Source organism: Aythya marila (genome assembly GCF_965140915.1).
Source record: "Aythya marila genome assembly, chromosome: 7".
NCBI classification, from domain to species: Eukaryota; Metazoa; Chordata; class Aves; order Anseriformes; family Anatidae; genus Aythya; species Aythya marila.
In genome coordinates, this window is record NC_139048.1 from 12,621,468 (window position 1) to 12,648,649 (window position 27,182).

Below are 27,182 nucleotides of genomic sequence, written 5' to 3' on the forward strand. Positions count from 1 at the left end.
CCCTTTACTGAGGTAACTGCCTCCAGAATAATCATATGCAAAGTAATGACATGTTACTGAGTAAGGACACCGTGAAATTTCTAGGGCGAGCTCTTCTTGAAGTATGACCAGGGGAGGGTGAGGGTTGTTTCAGTATCTATGTATACACAAAGAGATGAAATAGGGTTATTACTCTAGAAAGCCTCTGTGCAACCTCCCTCCGCCTTTCATCACGGAGTAGGGGGCCAGGACATTGCCAACCTCCCTCAGCGGCCATAAACCCTAAGCCGTGTGGGCTGAGGGCTGGGCTCAGCCCCTCGTGTTTCTGGCGTGACCTTGGCCATATTTTGGACACTTTTAACAACGACGGAGTGCCTTGAGGGGCCGGGCTGAGGCAGCGGGGCTGGGGAGAGACGTGTGAGGGGCCGTGTGAGGAGACCCCCGGCGGCAGCCAGCGGGCGGCCGCCATCTCAGGGCAGGCCGCGCCCCCCGCTCCCCACCGCCCCCAGCCCCGGGGCGCGGCGGCTCCCGCTCCCCTCAGGCCCCGACCCGCCGGGGGCCGCCCTGAGGCGGGGACGGCGGCCGAGCCCTGCCCCTGCCGGGACGGAGGGGAGAGAAGGGGAAAGGAGGGGAGAGGAGAGAGGAGAGAAGGAGCCGCCACGGCGCGGGGCGGAGCCGGGAGCGGGGCATCCTCCTCCTCCTCCTCCTTCTCCCTCCTGCCCGCCCCGCCGGCCGGCATCGCGGCGGCCGGAGGGTGCAGGGAGCCGGTGGGAGCCCCGGCGGGCCCGGGAGGAGCGGCGCGATGCTGTCCTACAGCGTGCTGGACGCCAACGTGGTGGATGTGGAGAAGCGGAGGAACCCCTCGAAGCACTACGTGAGTGGCACCCCCCTCTAGGGACACCGAGCCGGGGGTGCTGGAGGAGGCTTTGCGCCTTTTCGCCCAGAAAGTTACAGCGAGACCTTCATTTTTTGGGGGTGGAGGGGGTTTGGGTGGTTATCGAGGCTCCTCGGCGTGTGGGTTCGCTCGTATCTGCTGTTTGCCTTCCTCCTTTCGCACCTTGCCGCTGGCAGAGTGGCATCAGGCGAGGTTTAACAACCTCCCGGACGCTTTGCCTGCACGAGTTCTCGGTGGAGCAGCTTCTCCCCATCCACACTGTAAGAAAAGAGATGTTTCTTTCGTTTCCTGGCTCCGTTTCTGGGTTTTAGTTACACACAGTCCTTTATTTCTCTTCTCAAAACACGACCTGTGTTTAGACGCGCAGGTTAGGTTTTGTGTATCCTGAAGGTAAATCGCCCAGCTGTGGTAAGCAAAAGCCCAAGGGGTGCTGCAGCTGGTGCAAAGCCCCTCTCGGTGCCCTGTTTGTCCTGGCACTGCACGTCTGCCAGGCTTCTTTGGAGCTGGTCGGTGTTTGACTGGGTTACCTGAAAGGTAAGAGCAAAGATCGGACGCAAAGCTTTGTATTAGCGTTTGATATCACTCAGCTTTCTCCTCCGAGGCATCAACCGTAACCCAGCTCAAGGCTAGAGGGCACTCTGTTGCTGAGAGATGTTGATCAGTGGATGTGAAGCTGAAGCTCTGATCTGCTGTGCGATCAAACGTCTGGTGCCCGATTCATTGGGGTGGGAGCTCCAGGTCTCGCCCCTTGCCAGCTGGACCTGGGCGGTCAGGCGTTATTCATTCCCCGCTTCCTGGCGGGAGAGGCTGCTGCTGCTCTTGGAAATTGTCACGGAGTTGTGGCTGACACCGCTGCAGGCTGTTATCTCACCTGAAAGGTGGCTGCGATTTGGCAGCAGAGGCTCTGGAGCCTCTGTGGAGAAGTCAGTCTGCCAAGCAGCGAGTTATGCAAAGGACCCGGGAGCAATAGCTTCCTGATCAGGAGAAATTGAAGTTAATTTCTTATTTGTTGGAAAATAAACAGAGACCTGGTATTTAAATCCTGTATTGTGAGGCGTGAAACAAAAGTATTTCCCTTGTTCTCCTGCAGAAATGCTTCTGTTTCCTTGATGATTGTTGTTACTGGGTCTTACCAACAGTAACCCGAACTGCTACCAGCAGCTTTCCACAAGACTTCTAGTGGGAAACCTATTTCTCCCCCTTCACCCCGTTCTCCATACGCTGTTTCTAATAGTGCCTTCTGCACAACAGTTCCGTATCCTTGTGCGTCCAGTTCTTGGCCAAAAAAATTGCAAATTAGATGGTTTGTTGTGTGAATAGTGTTGTGTCTGCCTTTCGTCCAACTGACTGACGCTGGCTGAGCAGTGTTCAGCACAATGGATTTTGGTTCACAAACAAGCATTGGCATAATTCAATTAAAAATGATCCATGTCCTTGTGAATCTCTTTCTTTTAGATGAGTGAATTAACCCGTAGGTCCAGAAGTCTTGGCTGCTTCTTTGTTTCCTAGATTACAGTTTGCTGCAGATGTGTGTGCTGCAGCCTTTCATCTGGCTCTGGCTGAATAATTCACTCAGGGTGAACCAACGCTGTCAAAGAATTTAACTCCCTGGATCTGATCCACTGGCTGCTAGTTTCTGCGCTCTTTTACACCATGATGCAACTATTTTCTTTCATGATAAGCGTAAAGGTGGCTTGGGATTTAGTTCCTTCCATTGCCTGTGTATACTTGGGTCAGTGTGAAGCTTGGTGTGCTCTGCCCTATGTTGGCTCTGTAATACCATACAGCCCTTAAGGCCACACAGCACACCGTGGCATCAGATTAACGATGTATTTCTCCAGAGGATGGTGATGTGGGTATTTGAGGCAGTTTCACCTGAGCCCCTTTCCTGTTTAATTGCGATGTTTCAGGGCTGTGACAGAGCCTGGAGAGCTGAAGGCAGATCTTAGGCAGTGTAGGCACGTGGAGAGGGCTGGATGTGAGTAGCACGTAATCCCCTGCGCCGCTTGGCCTAGATGCCAAGGATCGTTCCCTGGAGCAGATGTCTTTGATGATACTGGCATAGCTTTTGTGGCCTTGACTCGAGAAAGTATAAAGCAAGAAGGTGGCTTTGCATATCATCTGCTGTGAGCCCTGCGCGTGAAACTTCTGAAGAGATTAATACCTCGCTGGAAGAGCTGTAGGGCTCTGTGCATGGGAAGAGATGAAAATCTTTAGATCCAGTGCTATCTGATAGGAACCCAGACAGCTGTCCTCCCTGTGGGATCACCGCTAGGGAAGGGGTCTGCAGTGTCTCCCTCTGCATCCCGCTTGGCTTGCCTGGACAGCAGCAAGTGGAAGGATAAAGAGGAGGCTGCATTCATAGCCACATGCCTCTTGTGTGGTGTATCGCTAACACAAGCTACTCCTGTTCCTGCAGCTTCTGATTTTCTGCATTTATTTCCTATTCTTTCTCCATGCAGGTAGTCTTTTTAAAATTAATTTGCACTTGATGATACTGTGAAAATGCTAAATCTCCTTGCTTTCTCCTTTTTTTTCTAAAAAACAAGAACAATGTCAGGAAGGTCAAGTCTGGGTTTGATGGAAAGACCCCTGGCACAGCAGGGTCGTGCATTGGCTGAGCAATGCTGTGATGAAGCTGGGTGAATTAGGATGTTTCTTTTAATGGTTGATGGTGTCAGTTAATCATTCTGAAGCAAAAAAAAAAAAGCTGGTAACAAAATCCAAATCCCTTTTCTACCCTCTGCTAAGCTTTAAAAGATCCCAAAGTGTCTCAGTTGTGTGGAAATTTGGTCTGTTTCGGGATTGCTTCTCTTATTTTTAACCTGAAATTGTGATTGTCTGAAGTAACAACCCCAAACCAGAAACGGTTTCTCTGTTTAAAAAGACCCACTGTTGATGTTTGCCTCCCTTAATTCTTCGTAGAGGGGCTTAAAGAAGCCAGGCTCCCCTCCCCTCTCTGCTTCCAGGTTATCTCCAGACAGAAAGCTCAGTTACCGCCTGCCTGCCTGCCTGCGGAGCCCTGCAGGGTGCCTCTGCCTACCAGATGTGCTTGATCCTGCACTCAGGAAGGTGAGGAGGGGTTAGCACCTTCACCTGTTCACAGCTTCACGGCAAGCTGGCTAATGGCAAACATTCATTAGAAGCCAAATTACCAGGCTCCTCCCCAGCCCTTCCTGACCACTTGCTTTTCCACAAAGGGCTGATTAGCGATGTGCCTTATCTCAGCAGACATTTATATGCCTGAGGTCATTTCTGAGGTCTCTAAGTGTGCCTGTGTTATTCCGAGGGCAGGGATGTGCACATCAGCACAGATTTCCTCTTCCAGCACCGCTCTGCTCCTCTTGTAGTGGGGCTTTGTGTGGTTTGCAGCTTTGTTCAGCACAGAGGGAAGATGAAACGCTCTTGCTTTAGAATTGGCTTCTCCGTCTCTTTCCAGTCAAAAGAGCGAGGTGCACTGCTGATTTTAGTCATAAGATGCCTGCGTACTGCCCCAGCTCTGCTGCACGGTAATAATTTCGTAACAGCACCTCTGACTGGCTTGTGATGGGCTCTCATGGGAGCCCCTCTGCTGCATGGGTGCAGTCATGGGTTTAGTGGCAAGGGTGTTTGATCCTGTGCTGGTTTTTCAGATCACCGTGGGAGGAGGAGTTGGATTTTCCCCTGCTGGGGTCATCCAGTGCAGCCCTGATGCTTGTGCTGGGAGTGTCAGTGGCTCAGGGGAAGAAGAACTCAGCCTGGATTATTTTTTATTTATTTTTTTTGACTCTTGGTTAGCAGAGTTAGAGATCGTGAGCCACAGTGAGCTGGCCATGAGGATATGATGGGCCTGGAGCTCACACAGCTGGTGGCCTGCAGGTGGGTGCTGTGAGGGACTTGATGTGAAGCAGAAGGAGATGTTACGTGAGCAGATGGATTACCTATTTAGGACTTTTGTTCTGTTTTCTGCTATCTCCTTTATCCCTAACAGGAAACTGTCTGTGGCTTTCTTGCAAGGGCCCACGGTCCAGCTTGACTCACTGGTCTGAATTATTACTCTTATTGCTATTATCTTTGCTTGGGGTGCTGGGAGGAAGCCAGAAAATTACGAGGCTTCTCTGTGACTTCATCATTCCTCAGAACTGAACTTCTGAGTACTGGCAAGGGTTATGTCAAAAATGGAGAGGCAAAGGAGAGCACAGAAGGCCAGCCACGTAGAATTGCCTCTCCCTTGCTCTGTATCAGGACCACCACCCTGCTGGGGCAGACTTGTGTCGTTCAAGGATGATTTCCACTGCTCTGCCTGTTGGAGATGTAAATCTCACATGGTTTTTAGGTCTGGTAAGACGATGGGAAGATAAAAAGTCAGTATTTTTAAGGCAAATCTGGAAGCTGTGGATGCAGCTCTCTGCAGGTGAGTTCAACTCTTTGCCCCTGCTCCCTGATGGCTGGAGGAGCAGGAGGGAGAGATCAAACCTCACTAGTCCAAAACTGCCTGCACCCACGAGTGCTCAGAGGACTGCTCACTTCCTCAGCACTGTAACCACATGTTGATGGAGGTGTTACTCATGGAAGCAAAATTCTCTAACATCAGACATTGTATCCTGTTGCCTTTTTTATTATTTCTCAAACACCACTGTTTTATAATGCCTGTGTAACATCCTTTTTTTTTTTTTTTTTTTTTTTTTTTTTTTTTTTTTTTTTCTGTTCAGTGCCATGGAAAGTAGACTTTTTGCCCTGTCTCAGCATCCTCTTGCTCTCCCAGTGTCATGTCTGGAAGATAACCTGCTGTTGAGGTCTTTCCCATGTTACCTTACCTTAGGAAGCACCCAAGAGACTCACAGCCACTTTGAGTTTGTTCAAGGCATACTTGCAAAGCAGCTGAGATACTTTAGGCACCTGCCTGCTTTTCGTCATGCCCTGTCTGGCAGTTATTACCTCGAAAACCAAAAATTTCTCTGGAGGGCAGCCGGGTGGCCCACCAGGGTATGGAGCACTCACAGGCCTTCCCTTCAACAGAGCTGCGGGTGGGTAGCGTTCAGCCAAGAGGCAGTGATATCTAAATCCACTGGTTTGCCAAGTAAAAGGCTGTCCCTAGCCCTAGAAATAGATTAAAACTGATTGAAACACGAGGTAGTTGGCTGGCTTTGTCGTGCTGAGGACGGGCTGAGATTCTGCAGGAGGCTGTGAGCCCCGGCAGGCCTGCGGCACGTCGGGAGGGAGGCCAAGAGGAAAGGCACCGAAAAGCTTTTAGCAAGCCCGTGAGCCGTGGGTAACAGCTCCAAAAGCCTCCAAATTCCCTTTTAAAAGTGGCCGGGATGCCCCTACTGACTCCGACTGGGACGTGGTTCCCAGGGCAGTGTTGGCCTGAGGGACTTTCAGCCGCTGAGAGCTGCAGGGTGGCCTCTGCGGCTTCTGGAGAGCCCTGAGTGTGTGGGCCCTGGCACCCGTCCACCCACCCACTTGTGCAACACAACGTGCAGGGCTCGGTGGTCAGAGTTACCCCGGTTTGGCTGCTTTGAGCTGAAAGGGAGAGGAGTTGAGGGACTGAAATCATGCCCTTTTCCCAGAGGAGACTGAACCGAGCAGACATCCGAAGGAAGCGAATGATGAAATAGGGAATGGAGCCAAAGCTTCCTGCATCCCACAGCAGCCTGGCTGCCGGTCCCGTGCCCTGATCCACTGCCCTCCTCCCATCCCTGCCAGTTAGTGTGTGTGCTGGTAGTGGGCTCATCTGGGAAGATGTGGCAAAGAGAGTTTAAGTGATCGGGCCCACAGCCACCCATAAAGTGTGTGGAAGCGTTTTCTATTTTTTTCTCTGGCTGTTAAAGCAGTCTTGCACTTTATCTGATAAAAGCGCACAGCCTGAAAAAATACCCTCGTATTCTGCCATTGTCTTCCTCAAAAACCATTTCCCATTTTATGTGGATTAAACAGGAAGAGGGATTCAATGTGACCCTACCTGAGGCAGGAGGTGACGTACGAGCTCTCTAATTTAGTCAACTGGGAGGAAACAGCTGGACCTTCTAACGTGAGATGTTGATTTTTTTTATAATTTCCTTTTTTATGTTGCGTCCTCTTAATCGGAGCCCGCTCGCACAAAGGGAATTGGTTCCCAGATACCATGGAGAAGAGCAGAATTATCAGAGGGGGCTGGCAGCGCCCTACCTGGCTTGGCATTGTGAAGCTGAATGCTTTCTTGTAGCTCCAAGTGGCACCTCCTGGCCTGGAGCATGCTGTATAAATATTGCATGAAAAAGGCAGAGAGCTACACAGTAGCATACTGTTTGAAATTGGAGGTGTCTGCTGCTTAATCAGGTCGAGTCGAGACCAAAATACAGGCATGGCAATGGAAAAACTCCTGGTAGCTTCCCTGGGCTTTGGCTCACACCTTTATAGAGAGGCTTTATTGAAAGTTTGACTCAGAAGTTTGTAAATACCATGTTTGTTTGTTTGTTTGCCTTTTTTTTTTTTTTTAATCATAATGCATCTCCTTTTCTCTTTACTATAAAGCAAAGCCACTCTCCAGGATCTTTGTTACTCTCTTCTGGGCAGGGCCATCATCACTTTTTGGGGGAGTGGGAAGAGGAAAGGCAAAAGAAAACAGGGCGGATTTCTTTACCTGAAAGGATTTTGAAGTGAAAATCTCACGAGCTAATTAGAGCCTTCCCACTGCTCACTTTTTCTTTGTACTGCCTTCCATCTGAATACCAACAACCCAGTCGGTCTTTCCGAGTCATGTTCACTACATGTCAGTAATATGCTGTGCTTACTGTATGTATTTATATTTTTTTTGAATATGTAAAAGCCTTTAGTACAAAGCAGGGCTGGTTTTGCTCTGAGAAGCATGCAGACAAACCTGAATGTTTGTCCTGACTCTTGATTAAGCACTGAGCACTGAATTGCAAAGGTGAAGAAGGATCACGTAAGGAAGGATAATGTAATAAGACATCAAATTGTTCCGGAGTGGAGGCAGAGCAGAGAGATCCTGCTCATTGTAATACCTGTAAGTGCCTGAACGTGGTGGTGTTACCTGGTGCTGTCACACTTGGACTGACCTTTCTGACACTTGTAAAATGTCCTTCTCCTGATTTTGTTTAGCTGCTGCTTTTTGCCAGGCTACTCCATGTTCCAGCTGCTGGGAGAGGAGCTCGGTGTGTGGCTAACCACCCAACTGCCAGACCGGGAGCTTTCTACTTGTGTGGGCAGAACTTACATCCCCGAATCTGTGCCTTCATCACAACTTCTCGTACTGCTCTATAAAGCTCCAGCGTGTCCTTAGTGGTCTCAGCAGTCCCTGACATGGAGCAGAGGGTCAGGGCGGACCCTGGTTTCCCAATAAGGCTGTGATGCTGCGTGGTCACATTTGTAATCATAATGAACTTCTCCAGTTTGTGGCACTGACTCACTGGATGGAACAAAATGTTGACAGGCTTTAAGTGTCCAGAAATGTGTGTACAGTCCTGGCTACACTGTGTTTGAAACATAACTAGCAATAGCTGTGTTTTGAAATGTTGCTCTCTCAGTTTCTCTGACCAGTGGCCCATGTTTTATTTTCCCTATAAACCACGCTAGCCAAACACAGTGATGCACCAGGCTCCCAGGCCCTGAGCACTTACTAGAACACTTTTCTAGGCTTGATACAAGCTTGTGTGTAAGGAAAACATCCCTATCTGCATTCATCAGGAGAAATGTGCAAAGCCAGTGTTAACCATAGCTGTTCTGAAGTCCTCCACAGCTGCCCCTGAAATTCTGGCAGCATGCCTACAAATCAAGCATTCCTGGATGATTTGCCAACTTCATACATTAAAGTTTGCAGTTACCATTCGGTGTGATGCTGAATTCAGTGTTATACCGGCGGACACGGTGATGAATGGGCTGATACAAAAGCCACGTTCCTCTCCGAGGACACGCACATTTAGGATTCTGGGCATGCTTCTCGGCTGTCAGCCTGCTCCTCTAGGGCATTCCCTCTTGTCTTGCATCCCAGGGTCTGTGGAAGTATTTGGGGTGATGTGAGGAAGGTGATCTTTCTGGGGAGCTGGCTTGGCAGGAGGCAGGGGGATGCTGTTTGCAGTGTCTGCATTCCCTGTTAGTGAAGCTCAGCAGCCCAGGTGAAATCTTCTGGCCAGGCACCCCTCACAGCAGAGAGCACCTGAATTACCACTTTCCTTACTCTATGAAGACAAGGATTTCTAACTGCTTCTTCAACATGACATTTTCCATCTCCTTAGCTCAGGCTGTTCAATTATTGCTTATAACTTCACCTACCGAGGTGCTTTCAGTGTGCTGTTCGGGTGAACCTTTAGACCCCTGGCACCTCAAGCAAAATACTCTGAGAAACAATTTTGCCATCTTCTATTCCCCTGCCCTGTGAGTGCTTTGTTGCACTGGTGCTGAACTCAGTGAATTTCCTTTGCCTCTGGACGTTTGGCACTCTGCCACCTGCTTCCTCTCGAGCAAGGGACCAGCAATTCGTGGGATGGATGCTGCGATGGGAGAGCCCGCGGAGCTCCCAGCCCCCAGCAGGAGCAGGGCAGCTGGCACAGCCCCTGCTCCCGCCTCCGTTTGGAGGCCTGCAGTTTCCCAGGGCTGTCACTCCAGCAACTTTCACCAGCATTAAAATCACTTAGAATTTAAAAACAAACAAACAAGGATATGTGAAGTATTTTCCTGGAAGAAAGCCACGGAGAGCCCATTCAGTGCATCTCCCTCCCTCCTTCCCATCTCCCGAGCCTGTCGCAGGAGGGAAGCCTGGAGTTCAGCGTTTCCCTAAGTGGGATTAAAACAAGCTCTGGGACTGGTTTCTGGGATAGGGAAGGCAGGAGTAGCAGGGAGACTGTGCATGTATGTTTGTGTGTGTAAATATCTCAGGCTAAACTATCAGGATCCCTGAACCAACATTGAACGTTGGTACTAACGTGTCTTTTTATTAATGAAAGGGCTGCATGTTTTCTCTTAATAATGGGAGATCAGAGCTGTTGGCTGAAGTAAAGAAGGATAAGAAGTGACTAATGCCAGAGGAACTTCCATGCTGGTTTTCCACATACTGAAAGGTAGCGATCCTGTATCTTCTGTATTGTACAAGCCCTGGACAACCTTTATAAATTCGTTCCTTTCCCCAAATCCAAATATGTTTTCCTCTAATGCTTCAGCAGGTGATGTTTTATAAAGACAACACAGGTTGTTTTACTCGTGTCTGGAGCAGTAACCAGCCTCCGACATGCTCTCTCTTGAGGCATATGGAGGAGCCTCATCTCAGCTGTTACTGCTCCAGAAGAAATTTTCTGTTTAATCTTTTGCTGCTGTCTCTGTGATTGTAACAGTCTGTGTCAAAACTCTGGGCTGTTTTGGGGAAGCAGCTTTCCACCTGCTTCTGTGCTGGGCAGCTGGAGCTTGCATTGCATCCCTGAATGTAGACATCCCTGATTTGTAAAGGAAGGTAAGTACCAATAGTTTGTTTTTAACTAAAAAATAGTTGAGGTGAATTTGTCCTGGGTGTCAGCCCTTGGGGGCTGCAGTACCCACGCTCAGGGAAAAAAAACAAGTCAATTGTTGTCTTTAAACCTCTTGCTCTTCTCTTGGCCTGAGGATCAGTGGCTTTTTGTGTCTCACTGGCAATTCCCTAGTGGCACTGCAGAGCGATGCTGTATGCGAGAGGTGCTTCCCTCTCACGTGAAGCCTCCTTTTTTGGGCGAAGAACTGAGATTCCTGCCCAAGTGAGCGGGATCAGAGGTTGTACTGCTGGGGATGGGAGTGAGGCATTGCCACTCGGAGCCTTGGCCTCGCTGCTGAACGTGTCAGCCAGATTGCTTGTGTGGGGCAGCCCTGCTGGTGGTTTCTGCTGGTCTCAGCTGTGGGTAGCACTGTGCATCTGCGTGCCCTGGTGGTGGTGAGGACAAGCGTGGGGATCACTGGTTTACGTAATTCTTCCCTTGTTGTGCTGGGGAAGCGTGCAGTTGTTTGGTAGGAACTGGGGTTTTGAGGTGAGGTTTTGTGTGCGTGTGTTGTGCTTCTGTTTTACCATTTGCATGGCTTTGCCTTTGTGCAAGAAGAGGGCATGGCCAGAGAAATGGAACAGAAAGCAGATGTTTGCAGTGGATCTTTAGGTCCTGTTGAAGCCGATCCAGCTTCAGGATCCTGAACAGACCCTAAGAATACTCTTTTACTCTATTTTTTTCCTCCTCCTTCCAAGAAGGACCAATCTTGCCATGGTGTTGTTTCCTGTTATCTTAATTCTGGAGTTTTGGGTGACCTTCTGGTGTGGTAGAACTGGACTGAAGGGCATCTTGTGAGTGAGCACTGAAGGCTCCCACTGTGTTTGAGGGTCTGTAGGACAGAATATAGCACTGATGTGCTTCCAGCAGCCTTTGCACCTGAAACAGAGGTGGCTCAAAGCTCTCCCTGTGTGCTAAAGGCTTCATGGGGCTCTGCCCACTGAGTTGTTGTATGGTGATGCTAAGCCATCAGGGCTCTAACTCATCGGGTGAGCAGAGTGGGATCGTTTGTCACCAGGCCCTGGCGTTCGTGGGAGTTTGGGCATCCTTGGGCTTGAGTTGGGATCTTGGAGAGGAGCTGAAACTTCTTGGCTTTTGTCTTGCTGCATGTGTAAGAGGTGTTGGCTGGGTTATGGTGAAGATTTTGACTCAGACCAAGCCAAGGATGCAACTGGCTGCGTGATTTGGGTCACAGGGGACTTGAAAGCATCCAAAGGAGTCAAACGAAGAAATGATGCCCACTGCTTCTGCTCACAAAGGGCAGAGTTAGGTAGTACTAACCCAGGACTGACAGTCCAAGCGTGATTGAACATGTCAGTTACCGGCCAGCACCCTTCTGCCCGGTCCTTTATCAATCCTTTACATCTGGTTACCATGAGCAGTAGCAAATTTGAGTCCAAGCCCCATTGCTGGAAGGCCAGCACGTTGCTTTTGCCGCGTGTTGTGATAGGAAGGGTTAAATGAGTGGTGATGTTGGCTGATGGTTGCTCTCAGCGGTAATGCGGCGGTGAGCGCTGAGGTGACATGGGAACCCTCCTTAGCTGACGTCCTTGCGAGCCTCTCAGTGACATCAAACTCCTGGACCTTGTCCAGGCGCGCTTGGCCTTGCCCCAGTGACAATAGATGTTAATCTGCCGGCTTGTCAGAAAACCGTGTTAGTGGTTTTTTCACAGACCTATTTCCAACCCTCAGATTTCCCTGCTAGTAAACACAGCGTTATGTCATTGTTGTGCCAGAAGCCAAGCTCCGAAGCCAACTTTGCCGTGCTGTCGTCAGCGAATGTCCATTCACTTTGGATCATTAGCTGAGTTCCCAGGCTCTCCCTTCCCACTGTTGACTGTGTGCTGGTCCCCGTGCCCATCAGAAGCCAACAGGAGCTTTATGGGAAACGTGTAGGGCCTAGAAGTTGTGGCTAACACCTTCAGCCTGAGATGGGGCTCCTGTATCTGCTTAGCAGATGCCTGTTTGTAAAGCCTCGTTTTCCAGTAATTTTAGCTGTAACAAATGCTTAATTTCATGACTTCCCTCGTGCAAGACGAGCTGAGGGGTTCTGCAGCCTGAGTGATAAAATAATAGCCAAGTCATAGCCAGTGGCAATCCTTCTTCTCATGCTAGCTCCCGTTTGTTTCAGACACAATAGCCGAGTTCCTGTTAAATAGAGTGCTTGTCAGATTGCTAACGTTATAAATTAACTTCCTTAGTTTTCAGAAACAACACTCCCCATAGCTGAAATAAGGCCATTCATGCCATTCTTGTAACTATTGTTCCTTGTTTTGCTCCTAGACTTGTTTCCATCTGCCTCTGCAAAGGGTGTGAAAGTAAAGATTTATAAAATCACCTTCAGTGGTTGGGATCTAAGCTGCTCAAACCAAACAAGTCCTCCAGCCCTAGCTCTAGTTTGTTTTTCTGAGGTTGGCAGAGGTCCAGTCCTTCTCATACTAAGATCTGCCCGAAATGTTATCCTGAATCAGCTGAAGTACTCTAAAAGCAGAGGAAGGAAGAGAGGGAGAGATGCTTGTTTGAATGCAGATCCTGGGTTCTTGTGGTACAAGGGACAAGTAGGTGATGGAGAGAAACAGGTTCAGCCTCTAGGCAATGTTGCAGGAATTACGGCATTCTTGGGTAGGAGGTGGGATGAAATTAAATGTATTTTTTCCCCACTATGTAATTAAGCTGAGGAACACCTTGCTGAAAGTCAATATGAAGGCTGAAAATACACATTTCCAAGTTTCCGGGGACAGGGCTGACACCTAGCAAACACGAGCTATGTTGGGATGTTGGGTGAGAAAGTCAGAAATCTGCTGACTGCCGAAGGTTAAGTAAGCAGTGTCCTCTCTTTAGCTCCTACATAGTTAGTATCTAGCTTCATTGAAAAGCTTCATTGAAAATGGGGAGCTGAGCTTAGATTCAACTTCACTTCGGCCAAGCCTGGATCTTCTGCTGCTTTCCTGGATGTCCCTTAGCTGTACGGCACCAGCTCCATCTTCTGAGGCTTGCTGCATGTGGCTAATATTAGTGAGAGCTGTTGAGCCATGGCCAGCTGAAGTTAGGAAGGGCAGTGCATGCATTGAGAGAGCGAGCCTCCCATCATCGCTCCCAGCTCCCTCCTGTGCTCTGCACGCTGTTCTGTGGATCCCGTCGTGCTTTTCTGGGCTGGTGTCACTCATCTGGGCCTTGACAGCTCGGTTTCTGCTTTCCAGCCCTGGGTCAAGTGGCAATTTATTTCTGTAGAGGTATCGTGGCTGGTAGTACTATTAATATATGTTCGGGCTTTGAACTTATCTACTGCCTTTCATCAAAGCAGCCCCAAACACTCGATGCATCGGCATCTCTTTGCGAGGGAGGCAGATTAGGCACGGAGAGCAGCGTGCACACAGTAACATATCTCTGGCAGAAGTCCCTTTTCAGAGCCCTCATAATATCAGTGGATAATTTGGGCTGATGGAAGAAGTGCTTTTATGGCTCAACGTGCTGTGAAGTGGGTCATGGGACTGCGGAACACGGACCTAGGACAGCCCAAGGCTGATGGTATGTGAGCGTGTTGCATTCCTGCATATGACCCTTCAAGGTGGTTGGGTTGGCTTGACTGGAAGCCTCCATTCCAGTGTAGAAGCTTTTTATTCATGCCCATCCTGATTCTGGTATTGTCTTTTTGCATAAACAGGTCTCTTTAAGTTTGCTTTGACCTCCTGTCCCACTTCTCTGTTTTGTAGAGTGACCGATCCCTTCTTGGCCTTCGTTCTGCTGAGCGGCTCTAACTCCCTCCTGTAGAGGAGGCCACTCTCAAAGCCAGACAGACTTCCCCACCCCACACTTCTCAGCCGTAGCAGGCTGAATACAAGTGAATTGGTGAGCTCAAGCACAGATTAGCAGTTCAGTCTGGGCAACTTCAAGCACGTAGAGGGAGAATTCACACTGGAGCACGGCCTTGCCCATACTGGCGGCTGCCAGATGCAGCTCTGGAAGAGGTTGACCTCAAGGGGAGGTTTGCCAGCTGTAGGCAGATGTGATGTGGAGGAGACGGGCTCTCAGGACTGTCCTGGCCCTGAGCCGTGCGTTGGGTTAGCACGGAGGAGGCTGATTGTTGGGGAGCACCTTCTCTCATGGTTTCGTTTTCTTCCCTTCAGGGAATCTCGGAGAAACTTGTTCCAAAGCCTTGCAAAGTGACACTCCACTTGCAAAAGCAGCGAAGAGAAAACACGGCTGATTATGTTCCCACGTTAGCTTTAATGAGGGTAATCTTAAGCAGATGGCGTCTATTTCGTGTTCTGAAAACACAGACCAAGTAGTTTTCAGCCAGCCTCGGGAGCAGAGCAGGCGAGATGAAGGGCGTTGGGGCAGCAACCGGCAGAGCTGGAGGAGCCCTTGGGTGAGTCCTGGCGTTGGGGCACCCTCTGCTCCTGGGGGACACGTCCCCAGGGCGTCCCGCTGGGGTGAGAGGCGAGGTGGCCTGCGGTTTCTGCCTGAGCTTCATCAGCAGTAAATAATTTCCAGATTGACGTTGTGGAAGCGTGCTGCTTTTGTGAAGGGAGGACAAGGGGGGAGCCAAACACAACAAGAGCTTCTCAGCACTTGGGGAAGAGAGCCAGGGTCACGTTTGGAGCTTGTAGCGTTGGCAGGCGCGGGGATGACGTGCCGGGGCACTGGGGGAGATAACCAGGCCGACTATCAGCCAGCTGCTCCCTAGGTTGTTTGGGGATGCTGATGATCTGAAACTGATGCTGGGGTGTTTCAGACAAATGCGCTCTCTTTTCAGCTTCCATATCTGCTCTTTTTGCATGTTTTTGGCATTTGTCACTGGGGTAAGGGAGAGGCCACAGCGACCCCTGGGATGTCAGTCCCACCGAGGCCAAATCGTGCAGTTACAGATCTGCTGCCATTAAAATCAGCATCACTCGACATTGTCCCCTTTACAGAGCTGGGTGCTGACTGTGCTCCAGCAAAGCTGCATCGAGTTGTCCTCTCCCAGAGCCATCCTTGGCCCTGGCCAGCCTTCTTGCTGGCTGGTTTCTCCATCCTCCTTTGCTGGGGAATGTTCCCAGGCCCTGCCATGAGCATTTTTCAGTGTCCTCACTGTTACACTCCGTGCTGGTTTTTACACATTTCTTTTTTTCTTACCATCCAATTTCTTATCAGTGAAATAAGGCAGCTTTATGGTGGCTGCAACTTGTTTTCATCAAAGCCATCCGACAGACTCATGCGATTCTTCAATTGTTTAACTCTGTCATGGATGCTGAGGCTCCTTTCTTTGGGAGAACCAAGAGGGGAACACCGTGCCATATATTTTAAAGCATTAGGTTTTATACTAAGACCTGTAGCCTGTTTCAAAAGCACTGGTAAAAGTAACAACTGGCAGTAATTTTGCCTTTATTTGGCTTAAATTCACCATTCTGTCCAACAAAAATGAGCAAAGACCACTTGCTAAAATTATACTTGGTAGTATAGCCCCAGCTGATCCTGGGAGCCCTTGAGCTGCCCACCCCCAAATCCTTTCTGCTCACCTCGACCAGGATCTGGTGACCCCGTTGTCCATCCCCTCTCCAGCTGCTGGACCATGCCGTGGGCTGAGGACGAGGATGTCCCTGCAGTGCTCTCAGCTTATTGCAGAACACGGTAAGGAGCAGCTCGCTTTAGCTGCAAGCCCGAGGGACCAGAAATGGAGCCCCCACACGCAGGTCAAGCAGCTGATGCCCGGCTCCCCCTCCAGCCACCCCAGGGATGTTGTGCCCGCAGAGGCATGGAAACAAAGCAGAAAGCTGGAAGGCAGGACAGCGTTGGTGATAACGGGCTGGAGGCACTGGGCCCATGTCCTGAGGCTGTGTTACCTCCCTGGCAGATGGAGATTAGCAGGAGGACTTGGAGGGATTGCCAACAGCTGTCATTTATTTTTAGAAAAAGGGAGGCTAACGTTCAGCAGTGTATCTCTGGCCCTAAAGTACTTAGTAGGCTTGTTGCTAATAAAAAAAAAAATAAAATATTCAAAGGGGGGCTAAAATTAAGACCATTCATTGCAAAACTACTCCCTCTGCAGCCTTTTCTTCCAGGTGGTTTTTCAGTAACTGGTTAGCTCTCTGCACTGGGAGCGTGCAGCTGAGGGAAAAAAACCCATCGCCTCCTGCCAATGAACTCTGCTGCATCTGGGTCCTTGCTTGTGGCCGTGGGGCTCTGCTGGGCAGAGGAATTGTGGCTCCTCGTGCCTGAGCAGCGAGCTGTAGAGCTGTAGTAGCAAGTAGCAGGCCAGGCTTTATGCATAATTACTGTGAATTAACTAATAAGTGTAATAACGTTAATCATAGAGCTTCAGTGACGTGTCTGATCGCTCTGGTGTGTGGTTTAGCGAGCAGGATGAAATGGCTTTGGGGAGCGGGGGCTTTGGGTTGTGTCTCCCCAGCGTGGTTTAGTGTTTGGAAACGTGAAGGGATTCATCCGGTGAGCTGAGGGTGAAGCTGAGGTCTTTCTCACAATTAATTACCGCTGCTTCGCTGAGTTGCCTTGGGAACATCTCTTAATTTCTGCCCCGGTTTAATTGGTCTTCATAAAGAAGCGTGCTAATTATGGCCCTGGCCGCGGAGCGCTGTGAATTTGCCAGCAGAAGTTTGTTATCGCAGCTCGGGGTGCCTCCCTCTCCGAAATTACACCTCATTTGATTCAGTGTGTTTGTGTTTCTGCACTCTGTGGCTTTATAATCCCCTGTTTGTTGCTGTCCTCTCGGGCTGCACGAGCATCCCTGCGCGCTGGGCGAAGGTGGAACAGGATATAAACGCTGCTGAAAATCAGCCAGCTTTCAGGCACGTGGTGGTTTTCTCTTTGTTTTCTTTGGAGATAGGGCAGTGCTCCAAAGGATGCCCTAAAACTCTTTTTATCTGGTGTTTGTTGTTAGCTTCTCACTGGAACTTTGCTAATAAATAAAAGTGATTTATGTTTGATCAGGATGGAGCTGCGTGTTGAGCGTTCCCCGGGTAGCACGGACCGATGCTGATAAAAATGACCCGGGCTCTCCTGGCAAATGTTCCCAGCGCTGGGGGAGACGTGCGTGTATGTGTGCAGGGGACAAGAAACTGAAGCTGCTGGAGCAACTGTTCCCCAAAACCTCCCAGAAGCCAGCAGCTCGGTTTCATGGGGCTCTCGGCTATCCCTGCAGCTGTGGCAGCCCCTTCAGCACATCGCAGCTCAGCTGTCGGGGACAGGACGGGGCAGGGCAAAGCCCCGCGCTGCCTCTGCGTGTGTGAGGCAGAGGAGCTAAGCCGGGCTGCCCCAGCGACAAAATGCAGTTTATTTTTATTTCTAGAGGCTGGCTGGGTAGAGCTTTGCTCCATGTGGTGCTAAATTAAAGGAAGGAACTGCACCCAGGGGTGTGAGCACGTGTGCCTTCAGCTCCCCGCCAGGAGGACGACGGGTGGCAGTGGCCTTTGCTTCCCCCTCTTTCCTCTGAGGGCAGGTGAGTGCTGCTGGCAGCCAGGCTGTGCCTTCCCCTGCCCGTGCTAGGGCTGCTCCCAGCCTCTCTCTGCTCTTCGGAGCTCACGGGAGAAGGGATGAGCAGAGGATGGAGTCACCAGGGAAGGACCCTGCCTCTCGGGCTGCCCCTGGTCTGCAGCATCCTGCTTGGATGGCACGTTTTTGGGAAGGTGAAAGCAGGCACGTTTTGTGAGCTGCTCAGCACTGAGGCAAATAGCAGGGCAAGGAAGGTGGTGTCAAATGGATGTGGGAAGAAACAGATCCAAAATTAAGGTAGGAAAGCTAGAGACAACTACATCACATCCCTAGGCTTGGCTAAAGCTTGCTGGTAGCCAACAGAGCTCGGGGGGCTGGTAGACAGGGTGCAGGAGGGAGGATCTTGGTCTGAGCCACAAGGCTACGTCTGCCCTGCCTCTGTAGGGCAGTGGTGCACACACAGAGGTCCCCTCGCGTTGCTGCATCGAAGCAAGGGCTGTGAGGGATCCTTTTAGGGATCTGCATGCGCTGGGGGCTGGCAGCCAGAGCCTGTGGGGCTCCTGGTGCGTAGTGGCACTGGTCCTCTTCCCTGCACTCTCTTTGTCTTGGCATCTCTGTGAGATTGTGGTTAGCCAATTCAGGGAGCAAAAAAGTCCCCAATTATTTCCTTTTTTGGAAGAAAAGCTCTTCTGTTGGTCGCTGGTAGCCTGAGGCTGTGGTCAGGGATGCTGTCTTGTGCCTGGGGTAAGATGTCATCGCTTCCAGCTACTCCTGGCCTGGGGTCACATCCTCCCACAGCTCCGATTCCTGGCAACCCTCCTTTTTTCCCCAGACAGCAGGGATTAACTCGAGCCTCTTTTCCTCACCCGGATCTTGGGGGGACAGCACACCTGGTCCTGGTGGCAGCCACGGCTGGAGGAGAAGAGGCAGCGAGGAGCGGCCAGCTGCCTCCCACGCCTGCTCAGCTGCAGCCCGAAACCTCAAGCGGGCGGCGCTCGCGGCTCTGACCCGCCGGGCTCCGTGACACACACGATGTTCAAAGCTCCTCCGTGCATAGGAAGCAGCTTAACCACGGTGCTGTTCCCTGCTTCAGCAAATCTGACCAGCGTCTGCCTTCTGGAGCGCAAACGTCACGCACGCAAGTGCAGCAACATCTGGTTTAGGGCGAAAAAGGGTGAGGAAATGGGTGTTGTGCTTAGGATGAAGTCTGCATCCTGAAGGCACTCCTCCGCAGCCAGGTTTTGTTTGGAGAGATCGAATGTAACCTGCTGGATCGAGGCTCAGCTTGCGTGTGGAGAACTGGAGGAAAGGTTGTGTTTGCAATAGCCCTGGTCAGAAGCATTTTGGAGACGTTTTTCCTGTCTCTGAACGACCCTTTTAGTGGGTTCTGCTCCAAGATTCACTACCCCTTTTTTTTATTCTCATGTGCAGCCCAGTCGGGATATCCTGATTGACTTCGGGTTAGGCTCCGCAGTGATTTACACCATTAGGATGAATTGACCCACTGCCCGCCTCGCATGGGGCCTGCTGAGCAAGAAAACAGCTCCCGACTGCAGACAGCTGTGCGGGGTTGGCTTTCCAGCACTGATGGGCAGCTGCCTCTCGAGGAATTTGGTGCCATGTGCGGAGCTGTCCTGCTTTTCTGCTCCCGTAGGCCAGTGCACAGGAGCACACAGATACGGCTTCTGCAGATCCCTCTGTGCTGTTATCAGCAGCTTCCAAACCGGCGAGCTTTCTCCAGATTTTTGGCCGTCTCCGGTGTCTGTGGAAAGCAGAATTTGTGATTTTGTAAGTTGTACAACATTGGAGAGGCTGCCGTGCTATGCAAATGTTTAACATCATTTCCATATGGCCTAGAAACTTTAAGTTTTAAAGCTGAAATGGGAAGCAAGTCATCTTCCTTCTTGTGCCTCCAGGACAAGAAAGTTTTGGGTGCTTGTGCATCTCTTATTAGGAACCATTTGATACCACTTTAAAGGATGCTAAACACGTACACTGATTACATATTTATCATTCAGATACAAGCCTTGCACTGCCCTGCAGGCCTCTTTTCAAGGCAGCGTTAGCTTGAAAACACAATACAGGAAGCCCTATCAATGCGGCCTATCAGGATAACCAAATATTATGCATGGAGCAAAATATTTCCCTTTCATTATGAAAATAAGTGTTCTCTGCAGTGCGAAGCTTCAAGCCTGTTGTTCAAAAGATGTGATCAAGACATCAAAAAGAGGAAAATTAAGATAGCGCGAACTGAACCAGCTGCCTCTCCTTTGGTAATTAAGAGCCAATCTCATGCATTTGCCTGCTGAAATTGCAAACTTTCTTCTTTCCCCTGAGAGTGATGTTCTGAAGCAGGAGTCATTTTAACACTTTTAAGAAGAGCGGCTTAATTTTACAGTCATAATAAGATTTCAAGAAGCAGCGGTGAGCCCGAGCACCGTGCCGTAACACGGCTCATTAGTCCCAAGAACACTTTAAAGGATCAGTGCAATTTTCTCCCCTGGTTTGGATTGGAAGAGGTGACAAGCTGATGGGTGTGCTCGGTTTGGGAGCCACTTCTTTAGGAATTGGCATCTTCTCTGTTGCTACTGCTACGAGCTGCAGAGCTGAGGTCCAGAAACGAGACAGGAAAGTAAATGCAAACCCTACGGGGGCAGTGATCCTGCATCTCCCAGACTTGGGAGTCCCCTTCTTGGCATGCGACTGGGGTCACCTGAAGTGGTTCTCTGGACTGTTGGATGTCAGGCTTCATGAATGCAGAATGTAGAAAAGTCATTTTGGGGGATATGTCGGTGTTTTTCCATTCCTTGCCAGGTGCTTTCAGCTTAGCAAATGGAAGGTGCCTTCATAGGTTGTATGAGTGATGTTGTGTATAGGCACAACGAGGCAGTACTTGCAGGTTTAGATTTGATCCCTACCCATTTTCCTTGACTGGACATGGAACAGGGGTGACTCTGGGTTTCCGGAGTCATGTCTTAAAGAAGTGTTGGGATTTTGTAGATATGAATTATGTCTGGGGTCAGACTGAATCTCCCCATTGTATGGTGCTGCCAAATCCCCTGGTCAGACCGGTGCTCTTCCTTCTGATAGCAGCTGAAGTTTCAGGTGACGCAATTACCCCATTAAAACTTCTTTTTCTTTCTTTTTTTTTAATTGTTGCATCAGACAATCCGTAGCTGGAAGTAGGAGAGAAACGATTGCATGTGCTGGTTTTGGCAGCTCGTTAATTTATTCCTGGAAAAGTTCCTCTTTGTGTTTTCTTCCCCAAAGTTGCTTTCTGTTTTCGTGCAGACGCATGGTAGAGCTCCCTCTCTCAGACACGTTGCATCATATAACACAAGTGTCTGATGTGCTGCAGGGCTGGTGGCTTGAAAGATGTCAGGAAGGAGAGCAGAAAACACCGTGAGCTGTTTAAAATTCTGACTGAGGGAAGAAGATGGATGAAAAGAAAAATTCAACGGGAGATGAGGCTGCTCAGGGGAGCTAAGGTTTTGCTCCTTTAATCAAAATTACAGCTCGCCAGAGCTGTAATTGCCAAATGATGCAAACCCATTAACTGTCATTGCGGATTACATATAATCAAGTCTATTACCTTAAAGAATAACTTTATTTCCTTGGGAAAATCAGGTTAAAAAAGGGTTTTCATTTGAAGCACGCCCTCTGGAATAAAATCCTGCGTCCTGTGCAGAAACTGAAAAAGGCACCACTGAAAAACCCTGAATGCAACAAATAACTCATTTTATTTAGTTGAAAAAAATATTTGGGAAGGAAACCACCCTGAGTTTTGATCAACCCTGACATACAAAAGAAGAAATTATCTTGATGTGTAACATAAAAGGGAGCTCAACCAAAGGCCAAAATAACCAAGCAAAGGGAACATCCAGTGTTTAAAACAAACAGCCCGATCTTGAAGCTTCCCTCTGATCTCTGCCATTAAAATTCCCTCTTGGAGACTGTTGGGCAGGGAAGCCTCCTGTCCCCGTGGATAAAAGAGAAGGTCGGCTTAAAGGGAAATCTGCAGCGGGCACCCTGCTTGGTGCCCACGTACTGTGGCTCGAGACAGCTCCAGGCTCTGCTGGCACTTGGAGCTGGTTTCTGGGTTGTGCACAAAACCCTTCCCACCCCAAGGGGCTGAAGGGGGAATCTGGCCCACGGCTTTCAGGCGTGACTGCTGCCCGTGGAAAAAAAGCAAATGTGTTTTAAAGGGCCTGCGATCAGAGGGTCCTGTTCAGACGTGGTATCACGCTACTCACCTCGGCCTGGTTACTAATCCCAGCACTGCGTTTGACCCTCGAGCTTTTTGTTTTTATCATCTGCTTTGATACGGTCGTAAAAATAGTGACTGGCTGGCAGAGCTCCAGGGCTTTGCTTTATATTCTAGCAACTGTGAAACGAATGTGTTTAAAGCGCTTTTATACTTCAGGATATTGTCCTTTTTTTTTTTTTTTCCTCCTCCCCTCAGGACTATTTTAGAGCTCCCATTTGCTGTTCTGGAGACATCCCTGCTGTCCTCTGCTCGTCGTGCAGAGCAGCTTCTGCCCGGGTTTGTCTTTGCCCTGGCCATCAAACCCGGCATATGGAAACACGGCTTTTGTGGAACCGCTGTGTTCGAGTGGCTTAGGGAGAGGAGAGATCAAGCAGGAGGCAGATTGAGACCTGGAAGCCCTCCTCCCGTGGTAAATTGAATCCTGTGCTGCTTACCCCGTCAGACGTGACTGGCGTTTGAACTTTCTGAAGCATCCGATACCGGGATATCGCATCCCCGCCGGGCCGGGCCCGCATGTGTCTGAGGAGCAAATCCTTGTGCGTGCCTGAGCTGCCGTCTGCCCATGCCAGGCGAGTCAACGGGCTTTTTATATCCCCGAGGATTTGCCTGTGCCACAGAGAGGCTCTGGCGGGTGAAATTTTGCTGCTTGGAGGGGCGGCTTCTGCGGAGTGGGGCGCGTCGCTCGCTCCTCTGCTGCGTTTTAGCAGCAGGCACTCCGTGTCGGTCTGCGTTGGCTTCATTTCAATATTACTGACAAGTTGTTGGTTTAGCTATAAACGTTTCCTTGATCCTTGCTTCACAAACCTGTTCATCCTTCGCTTTTTTGAACAGCTTTTCTAGGTCAAGGTAGGGTGTAGGACAGTGGAGCTGGATGTTATCAGCCTTGGCCATGCCCTGAGGCAGGCAGCTCTGCAACACGCTGCTGGTTACCTCCTGCTCGTCCTGCAGCCCAGCCTCAGCACGAGGAGCCCAGCTGGGACCTCAGTCCTGGTCCCTCCCAGGGCAGGGAGCAAACCCTGCTGGATTCTGCCTGGGGTGGCTAATTTGTTCCAAGCACTGCTAATAATTAGACGAATAAAATGATTAGTTAGAGAAGGAATTCGGTTTATTGGGAGCATGTTCCAGAGAGGTTTTATAGCTCTGAACTAATATTTGCCAATCAATTAAGGACTGTGGGGCGAAGAGGAGCACAGTAGCCAGTTTGGCAGTTAGCTGGGAGAGCCCTGCCTGGGGCCCATGGCTAAAATTAAACCTGATTGAAAATGCCCTTTTTAAAAAAAGGATTGGAGTTGAAGTCTAGGTGGTGTTTGGGTTGATCTGAGTCCTGCCTGGTTTTGTGGTGGGGAGTTTGGTGAGGTGGTTGGACTCGTGATAGACAGCCAAGCCCATTTCCACAGTTCCTTTTGGGGGGAAGATGGTTTCTTGTCAGTTGTCAAAATCACATGAACACAAAACTGGGGGGAGAATCTCAGCTCATGCCAGCCTAAAAACAAGGAAGGGTGAACAAGTTTCTTTCTACATTACTGTGTTTGTTGCCCAATAGCACACAACAAAGGAGGGGAGAATAAGAACTGCATTCTTGGTACCATGCAGCTGAAGTCAGGATTTCCCTCACCAGAACAGTCTTGAAATTGTCCTTCAGCAGGGGTCACAAAGGTATGTGCAAGAGCATTGACGTGGAGGAAGCTCTCCTTGAGCTGGGTTTAGGAGCAGATCTCCAGGCTCTTTCCATAGATCTCCATCTCTGTTCCTGGAGAATTTTTGTATGTGAGGTGGGAGAGATGCTTTTACCTTCCTGAAGGAGCTTGTAGGTGCGTGGTAGTCAGCTGCTGTTGGCTGCTGCTTTTGGAGCAGCAGCAGTGGGAGCAGCATTTCTTTCCTTCTCCAGTTCCAGGCTGGTCGCAGTAATTGAGTTTCTGCATAAAAGAAGGGAGAAGAAAGAGATGGGGATGGGAATCCAGCTGGTTGGAAAAACGTTTGGAGCCACACATGGGCTGACTGCATCCCTTCCCACTCCCTGCTTGAGAAACAGAGATCCTTGGAAAATGTTGCCGCTGGTTTCCATGGGATGAGGGAAAACCCAAGCCTTGCATGCCAGATGCCCTTTCAAGGGGAAAAAAATAAAGTGACACGGCTGGGATATTATTGGGATTGTGTTTTAATGTCACACCTCGATGGAGTCTGGGGTTATTAACTGGGGGATTGCCTCTCAATATTGTGGCCAGATGCAGCAGTTGGCTGGGCTCCCTACCTTCAGAGCTCACTTCTAAATCATGCTTGGATAATTCACCCTGCCAGGCAGATTTGCAGTTCAGCGGTGTGCTGGAGGCAGCTTGGGGTTCAGAAGGGCTCCCGTGTCCATGAGAAAACCTCTAAGAGGCCTGGCGGGTGTGGCATTTTCCCTTTTTCTCTATTTTTCTTAGTGCAATTTGGTAGCGATTTGCCGACTTGGGGAGCCGGTGGCTCGCTCGCTTGCTGCTGCGAGTTAAGATGTGGTGCAGCTGAGAGGCTGAAGCCACGTGGCAGCCTCTTAAGGACTCCTGGCTGCTTTTGCCATCGTGGAGGGGCTGCCTCGCTGGAAATGTGGCATCCGCAGCGAAGGAGGGGCTGGAAATATGTGGAGGCTGCTGCAGCTGTGGCAAGGAGTGAGCCAACCTGGAGCAGATTCAGCCAGCTCCAGCTGAAATGGGAAGTGGGGTGTATGGGATGTGTGAGGTGAGGGTACAGGGGGGGTTTTGTGCTGGAATTGGGGCGAAGATTGGGGGGTACCTGCTCGTCTCCGCGAGGCTGGAGGAGCACCAACGTGCTCGGTCAGGCCGGAGGCCAAGCACACAGCCCTGTTTTGGGGAAAGTCCAAAACGTTGGTGGAAGGATGACAGCCACCAAGAATTAGGATTTTCAGCAGAGCCCACAAATCAAGTTAGATGAGTTCAGGGGCTGTAACACTACTTTGGATGAAGTGACAAAGAGGAAGACCTGGGTGGCCAGGGGCTGCAACTTGGCAGTGGAGTGAAATGTGGGCTTCGATTCCATTGAAATCTCTGGCACTTGGGCCCTTTCTGGAAAAGTGGCCTGCCCTTGGCAGTCCGAGCCTCCAGAGGGATCGCTGTTGTGATCTCCCCAGACTGCCCAGTCTCTGCCCTGTGCTTTCCAAGAACTCCCTGTCTTGAGGAGACGACGTTTATCTGCGGGACCACGGCAAAGCTCTCATCACCTCAGTGTTTGGAGAAGGGAGAGCTGCTGAGATCTTCCTGTGACCACAAGGAAATTGAAACGCCAGAAGGTTTTTCTGAAGACTTGCCTTGTCCTTACAAGGTGCTTACCTTCAGCAGCAATTTGGCTGCTTAACAGGGAGGAGAGGCTATGGGAGCCTGATGGTGTCTCGCTGGCTCCCAACCCTGCGGATTTGCCATCGGGAAGAGCTCCTGCCTTCGTTGGTCTGAATTTGTCTTCCCTCAAGGCTGTGCCAGAGGGGGGTTGGTGTGTCCTATGGGACACTTCCTCGGTGTTCCTGATGCACCCATCTGATAGCACCCGGCCTCATGTCCATCTCAGTGTTGTTCTGAGTGGCTTATATTTAAAAAGCATTCACCTAATGGTATTGAAGCCTTCAGAAAAGGCGCCCTGGGCCAAGCCCCGCTAGTTTTACTCACGTTTCACAGGGCTGAGGAGGGGGAGATCTGAGCCTCTTTGGACCTCTCTCTACTCAAAAGATGGTCGCAGGGGAATTACAACGGTGAAAAAAAAAAAATCCTAGCTCTGCCCTGAGCCCTTTTGCAACCTGTAGTCCCATCAATGTGCTGGCAAAGCAACTGCAAGTTCAGGAGCCGCTCTGAAGCTGGCAGCCCAGCCAAACTGAAGTGGAAACATCTCTTTTTAAAAAGAAATAAAAATAAAAATACTCTGCCTCCTTCCCAGCCTCCAGGAGCGCAGGTTACAGCCTGCCCAAGGCCACGAAAGGCAGGCGCTGGCTTTGGTCCGTGCTGTGCCTGAGCAGGCCGCGGGCGCTGGCTCGGGCCTGGCCGGCTGTCAGGGCGCTGGTTCTTGTTATTATCTTTGCATATCTGCTTCGTGGTAAATTACAGCGGTGCCTCCAGCTCCTTCCTGTGTTAGCACTTCATAAATCGGAGTTTAAAATCGCTCTGGGGACCCAGGTTAAAAACTCTGAATCCTCCAAATGCGGATTGGAGCCGAATCCTCTCTTTGCAAAGGCCTCTGCCCCTGGGAAGCGTTACACCCGCGGCGGCTGGGCCCCGTGGCCGAGACCAGTCTGAGAACCCAAATTTGGGATGCATATGTGTTTTTTTTCCCCAAAAAATCCTGCCTAGCAAGTTCCTGCCGTCTCCAGATGCTGTGTGTGTCGAGTGCAGCTGTATCGGGCCTGCTGGTACAGACAGAAATGTTGCTAGGCTTTGGGTGGTCACTTAAGCAGATTTAATAGTTTCTCTCCGAGGAGCATTAATAATTCCCTTTAAGTGGCTGGGAGTGGGAGAATACTCATGTTTGGGGAGTGAAAGGAAGAGGTTTATTTATTGTTCCAAGGCACTGTAAACCCTGAATTCGACAGAAATGTAAACGTGTGCAGTCAGTTTGCTGATTCGCATTTTATTGCCGGTTTCAGGAGAACATGTAATGCAGGCATGGCTCTAAGAGGCTTATTTTGAAGGTGACACATGCTGACTTGCAGCCGCACGCTCTCCTTCCAAAAATGAGTAACTCCCAGGGTATGTGCAGCTTGTGGCTGGGTTGTGATAGGTAAACGAGAAGGAATTCGTGTGGTTGCTGTCACCATCACCCCTGACAGAGAGCAAGTTACCAACCGGCAGCATGCCCCAGAGCACGAGGGAAGCTGAACGAGGGGCAAATCCCAGCCCAGGGGCAGACAAATCTGCTGAATCCTTCATCTGGAGACACGGAGGTAAACAGTGTGAGTGTCCTCCCAGTAAAATGTATTTTCCTGCCATCTCTGCAGGTTTCCAAGGGGAGCCTGGAAGCCTTCACGCATCCTTTGCATCCCCGACCCAGCTGTGCAAAGCTCCTGTACCCGCAGACCCCACAGCCTGGGCTGGTGAATCAGCACCACCTGGAGACCTCTGGAGAGGGCTGGGGGTGTCTGCTCTGCGTGTGTGTGGCC

At 50.3% G+C, this 27,182-nt stretch overlaps 1 protein-coding gene across 2 annotated transcripts in view; it reads left to right on the plus strand.

Annotated features, from left to right (window-relative positions):
- Positions 1–747: 747 nt before the first annotated feature.
- Positions 748–27,182, plus strand: part of SH3PXD2A (SH3 and PX domains 2A) — a 228,208-nt gene continuing 201,773 nt past the window's right edge. For both annotated transcript variants that reach the window (XM_082764488.1, XM_082764484.1), the window contains exon 1: positions 748–853. In XM_082764488.1, the coding sequence (XP_082620614.1) occupies positions 782–853 (72 nt within the window). In that variant the 5' untranslated portion in view covers positions 748–781. The remainder of the gene's footprint in view (positions 854–27,182) is intronic.